Source organism: Narcine bancroftii, chromosome 13, assembly GCF_036971445.1.
Source record: "Narcine bancroftii isolate sNarBan1 chromosome 13, sNarBan1.hap1, whole genome shotgun sequence".
NCBI classification, from domain to species: Eukaryota; Metazoa; Chordata; class Chondrichthyes; order Torpediniformes; family Narcinidae; genus Narcine; species Narcine bancroftii.
Window position 1 is genome coordinate 75,513,425 of NC_091481.1, and position 6,299 is coordinate 75,519,723.

At 53.8% G+C, this 6,299-nt stretch overlaps 1 protein-coding gene across 1 annotated transcript in view; it reads left to right on the forward strand.

The window, feature by feature from the left end:
• ppp1r13l (protein phosphatase 1, regulatory subunit 13 like) overlaps positions 1–5,513 on the forward strand; it is a 49,094-nt gene extending 43,581 nt beyond the window's left edge. The window contains exons 10-13 of the mRNA XM_069907765.1: positions 193–326; positions 2,258–2,424; positions 2,920–3,119; positions 4,918–5,513. Of these exons, the coding sequence (XP_069763866.1) occupies positions 193–326; positions 2,258–2,424; positions 2,920–3,119; positions 4,918–4,947 (531 nt within the window). The 3' untranslated portion in view covers positions 4,948–5,513. The remainder of the gene's footprint in view (positions 1–192; positions 327–2,257; positions 2,425–2,919; positions 3,120–4,917) is intronic.
• Positions 5,514–6,299: the final 786 nt, after the last annotated feature.

Consider the following 6,299-nt stretch of genomic DNA (forward strand, 5'->3'; position numbering starts at 1 on the left):
CTGTGCTGCATTCTCCGACAAAACGCCTCCCGTATCGACGTGCCTGGTTTGGAGAGGGAGTGGGCAGGGAGTTGAGGGGTGCCCAAAACCCCATCCCCTTCTCCGTGGGTGCAGATGGCAGGCCGGGTTGAAGTCCACCCGTGGCCCTCCCTCGCCCAATGACCCCTCTGACCTCTTTCAATCCGCTTCCAGGTCGACGACCCGAGCCAGTCGAACGACGAAGGCATCACGGCCCTCCACAATGCCGTATGCGGCAGCCACTATGATGTTGTGGAGTTCCTTGTCAACATCGGAGTCAACATCAACGCTCTTGACAGTCACGGGTGGTAAGTTTATTCACTGGCCTCCGCGCCGGACAAATGGACAGCCAGCACTGGCACAACCTTGCACTTGCATAGCACCTTTGTGGCATGGCCGGTTTCACGCCTGCGGTCTGAGTTCGGAAAGTTTGAAGCAATGGTTTGGAGAGCAAGGCAAGAGGGGTATTAGTAAATGTGAGACTATCCACTTTGGAAGGAAGAATGGAAGATCAAAGTATTATTTAAATAGCAACATGCTGCCAAAGGACTTGGGAGGGCATGTGCATGAATTGTGAAAGGTAGGTTTGCAGATGCAGCAGGTTATCAAGAAGGCAAATGGAATGTTGTCCTTCGTTGCTGGAGGGATGGAATTTAGGAGCAGGTGAGGCCGCATCTGGGGAATTGCGTGTGGATCTGGTTTCCTTACTTGAGGAAGGATGTAGTGCATTTGGAGGTGGTGCAGAGGCGGTTCACCAGGTTGATTCCAGAGATGGGGGAGGTTGGCCTATGAGGAGAGATTAAGTCGTCTGGGGCTGTACTCGCTGTAATTTAGAAGAATGAGAGAGGATCTTATAGAAATGTATAAAATCATGAAAGCCGTAGATATGATAGAGGTAGGTAAATTGTTCCCGTTGGTGGGGGAGACCAGAACAAGGGGGCACAGCCTCAAGATCAAGGGGAGTAGATTTAGGACAGAGATGAGGAAGAATTGCTTTTCCCCGAGCAGGGTGAATCTGTGGAATTCACTGCCCATTGAAGCAGTGGAGATGACCTCAGTAAATAAGGTTGGATAGATTTTTACAAAGTAGGAGAATTAAGGGATATGGGGACAAGGCGGGTAGGTGGAGATGAGCCATGATCACATTAAATGGCAGAGCAGGCTCGATGGGCCAGATGGCCGACTCCTCCTCCTATTCCTATGTCCTTATGTAAGGAGGTCATCCTGGAGACTGGGATAGGGGCAGCTGGTGGCCTGGCCAGTCTTGGTGGAGTAGGTCACAGTCCAGCGAGACATCCCAAACACAGTCCAGCGAGACATCCCAAACACAGTCCAGCGAGACATCCCAAACACAGTCCAGCGAGACATCCCAAACACAGTCCAGCGAGACATCCCAAACACAGTCCAGCGAGACATCCCAAACACAGTCCAGCGAGACATCCCAAACACAGTCCAGCGAGTCAGACGCAGTGCAAGCATGCAGTACAGAGTTGGAACAGAGCAAAGGCAACGTAGTTTTATTGGGGTGGGGTTCATTCAGGATTCTGATAACGACGGGGAAAAAATCGGGAATGCGTGATATCCTCCTCCTGAATCATCTTCCTGACAGGAGGGTGGGGGGGGGGGCTTGATGAGAGAATGGCCAGGGCGGGATGAGCCTGATATGTTGGCTGCTTTTACAAGAAAGTGGGAGTTATAAGGCAGAGCATAGGGGGTGTGTGTGTAAGGGTCTGAGCCACGTTCACAGCACTCTGGAATTTCTTGTGGTCCCGTCCCGTGCAGTTATGCAGCCTGACACTGTGCTCTCAACGTTGCCCCTGTAGAGGTCATTAAGCGACACAGGTGATGCCGAATTCCTCAGGCTTAGTCCATCAGAGCAGGAATAGGCTATTCAGCCCATCTAGTCTGCCCTGCCATGCAGTCATGAGCTGATCCACTTTCCCATTCAGCCCTGCTGCCCGACCTTCTCCGCCCGAGGCTTCTGAGAGCATAGTGTTGGCAGAAGTGTGCATGGGGAAGTTCTTGACAGAGGGAGGGCCTGATGGAGAGGGGTGCACTTTGAGTGATCCTGTCCCTGGTCTGCTGACCTCTCTTAGATTCTGCGCACTGGGTAATGCGCAGCCAGATCGCTAGCCGTGGTGGGGTTTGGTGGCGGGAACAGCCTGAGGAGGTCATGGTGGGCGGGTCTTGGTCATTCTGGTTGAGGTGGTGACCTTGCTGGTTGTCTGTGCCTCACCAGGACCCCGCTACACTGCGCTGCCTCCTGCAACGACCTGGCCATCTGCACCCTGCTGGTGAAGAAAGGAGCCGCCATCTTCACCACCACGCTGACTGATGGCGCCACAGCCGCTGAGAAATGTGACGTTTACCTGGACGGCTACGAGGAATGCGCCCGCTTTCTGTTCAGTGAGTGCTGCTTCCACTCTCCATTCACCCCCCGCCAATAGGCCCCTCTCTGCACTCCTCGGACCTACTCACCACAGGCTCCCTCTCCCTTTGTGGATCCCCCTTCCTCCGCGGGTTCCCCTCCCCCTCCGCAGATCCCCCTCCCCCTCCGCGGATCCCCCTCCCCCTCCGCGGATCCCCCCCCCTCCGCGGATCCCCCTCCCCCTCCGCGGATCCCCCTCCCCCTCCGCGGATCCCTCCTCCCCCCCCGCAGATCCCCCCTCCCCCTCCCCGGATCTCCCCCTTCCGTGGATCCCCTATCCTTTCTCACCTTCCCCCCCCCCAATCCACTGACCTCCCTTTCACTTCACATATACTATGTCCTCCCCACCACCCCATCCCACAGTCCTCCCTAGCCCCTCCCCATGGATCTCCCTCTGCAGATGTCTCTTCCAATCCCCGCATTCTGTGACGATTTAACCCCCCCCTGTTTCTCCCCCCCCCGCCCCCCGGCAGGTGCAGAGCAGCAGGCAGGAATGATGAATAGCGCCGTCCTCTATGCGCTGTGGGACTACGAGGCGGAGAACGACGACGAGCTATCCTTCCGTGAGGGCGAGGCGATAACAGTCCTGCGGCGGGGTGACGGGGAGGAGAGCCAGTGGTGGTGGGCATCCCTGTACGGCCACGAGGGCTACGTCCCCTACAACATCCTCGGGGTGAGTCCCTACTCCCACCCCACTCTACTCCCCTCCCCCCTCCAACTTCCACACTGGCACGTGCCCTGCGTCGATTTCATTAATGCCCTGCATCAATCTCGACCTCCCGTGCTGTCTGTGTGGAGTTTGCACGTTCTCCCTGTGACCCCAGATTTGCTGGTTAGTTCCTACATCTCACCGACCACTATGAGTTGGCGAGGGAAGGATGGGGGTGAGGGGGGGAGCTGAGAGACCCTTCCTTGCTTCACATTGCTGTCTTTGGGTATTGTGACGCCCTTGACATCTCACCCCCCCTCTGTGGTTGGCTGTGGAGACCACCGGGAAGCTGGGGGCTCGATGGAATTGGAGATGTTTGAGACTCCAATGCTGGGAGCTTTATCACCACCACCCCACACCTCTGCTTTACTGCTCAACTTCCTCCATCTTCCCCCAATTTCTTATTCACTCTAAATTTTAATTTAAAAAATGTTTTAAGAGGTCCATCTGGTCCACGACCCCATGCAGCCAAGTTACACCCAATTGATCTACGAGCTCCAGTACGTTTTGAATGGTGGGAAAACCCATGCAGAAACGGGGAGAACGCACAAACTCCTTACAGAAAGCGCGGGATTTGAACCCCGATCCTGATTACTACCTGCCACTCAACCACATTCCACCCCCACCCCCCCCCCCCCAAAATCTGTCCATCATCCTTAGAAATAGGAGCAGTAGGCCCATCGATCCTTTCTGCCATTCACCTGGCTGTAGACTCTGCTCCACTTACCCTCTCGTTCCCCATGACCCTATCACTCCATCTTTAAAAATTTAATGAGGCAGATTCAGCTGTTTCCTTGGGCAGAGAATGCCACAGATTCTCTGGGAGAAGCAGGTCCTCCTCACCTTCTATCTACAACTCCATCCATACCTGATTCCCTAAACCCCCACTGACCCCTGAGCAAGCCCTCCAACCCCTTTCTCGGTACACTGGCCATCTCCCCTGTGTGCTCCCAGCCCCGGTAAAAGATTCACCTCAATGGAATTGCTGGCTGAAGAAACCCGGAATATCTGCTGTAAACCTCCGACTATCCTGTGGCATGACGTGGAAGGGTTCACCCCTCCTGAAACCTCCTCAAATTTTGGGTCACTTTGCCCCCTCCTGAGAGAAGAGCACAAACAGCCAGGGGGTGAGAGAGTGCCTTGAGCGGTGAGTGGCCCAGCTCTGCCACACCCTGATCAAGAGAGCACCACAAAATGCTGGGAATGAAACATCAAATGTCAGTGGATTTTATTAAAACGCTGACTCATTATATTTTATGCATTTTTATAGTCAACAGTGAATTTTTATATATTTTTCACACGTTCATACACTGGGGAAGCTGCAGCGCCCCCACACCATGTGTGCGTTGTGTACGTGACAGTGAACTCGTGCATCTAACACCGAATTCTGGCAGATGGGCAGAGATTGCTCAAGGCAACCGATCATCCATCAGGACGTCTGCCATTGAGTTCATTTCCTTGTTGGGGGTGAAGGAGGGTGGGGTGCAAGCTGTGGAGGAGTTACTCCGCACATTAAATCCATGTAGTGTTTTAAGTCACAGACCTGTTTTGGAATGTGCTTTCACACTTTGGGGTCGGGGCACGTTTTGGCGTCAGGACACATTTTATTGGTTGTGCGTCCTACTCTGGGACCCCTGATGTAACCACGGCACTGACGCCTGGCTCGAAGCTGCAGCTGTGTGATCCTGCTGTGCTCGCCTTCCCTCCAAGCCACGGGCCCTCCTGCCAGCTGTTCTGATGTCCCTTGCCTTTCTTTCCTCAGCTATTCCCGAGGGTGAGGGCTGCAGCCTAAAGGAGAGGGTCCAACGGAGTAATCCCCCTTCGCCTTACAGTGGCCGGAACTGACCAACTGGAGCTCTGGAACTTCACAATGTTTTCCCTGCCTCTGCCCGCCTGCACCTGGCGAGATTCCTCCCTCATTGCTGCTCCACGCAAGGACCACCCGCTGACCACTTCCCTGATCGGAGGACCGTTTGGAGGAGGGATCGTTCCCAAGAAGCCAAGATGTCAACACTCTTTCCCCCCCCCCACCCCCTCCCCCCCCACCTTCCCCTGGCCCTGCAGAGCAATTCCCCTCCGGCGTTCTACAAAAAGCTGCCCATCATCGGAGAGGGGGATGTTCCCAGGAAGGAGGAGCTGCAGGATTTATCTCCCTCAGGAGTTCCCATCCGCCAGCAGTGGAGACCCCACAATGCACACTCTGTTACGAGAGCTGAACTCTTTGTTTAACTATTTTATAAGCTACTGAAACCGAACTCTCAGTCTGGATTGAACTGATCCAGATTCTGTGGGCACAAAAGACTGACAAAGCTTAAAATATTTCTACGTCTTTGTACCCTCATTAAAATATTATCTGTGGTAGTGTCTTCTGTGGTGTGTGAGAAGGGGAGTGAACCACCTTGGACCTGCCTCAAATCATTTGAAACCACCCCAACCACCTACCCGTGCCACAGCTGTGATTGGATGGGAGGATTTGAATTACAGATACGCTGCGGGATTAATTTTTACCTCCCAGGTTCCAGAGGCCGATCCATTCGCTGACCGGTGTGTCCAAGGTGATCGTGATCCAGCTGTTGACAACTGCCCCTTAAATGGCATTCTGTTCCTCATAGCAGGGGGCAACGAAGAACAGGGTAACGGAATGGGGCAGTGATGGACTCTCACTGGAGGTGACTCAGGTCATTTGAATGTCACTGTGTGATGGGACAGAGTAGAGGGAGCTTCACTCTGTATCTAACCCGTGTTACTGCCCTGGGAGTATGTGATGGGATAGTGTAGAGGGAGCTTCACTCTGTATCTAACCCGTGTTACTGCCCTGGGAGTATGTGATGGGATAGTGTAGAGGGAGCTTCACTCTGTATCTAACCCGTGTCACTGCCCTGGGAGTGTGTGATGGGACAGTGTAGAGGGAGCTTCCCTCTGGATCTGACCCGTCCCTGCCCTGGGAGTGTGTGATGGGACAGTGTAGAGGGAGCTTCCCTCTGTATCTAACATGTGCTGTCCCTGGCCTTTTTAAAATTCTATTTTATTATCACAAATACATCGTTAATAAAACACCTACAAGACATGAAACACGAGAACCAGGCTCCATAAAAAGTGTGGGTGGACAGGAGGATTTTTGGCAGATTTGAGCCACTATCCAGA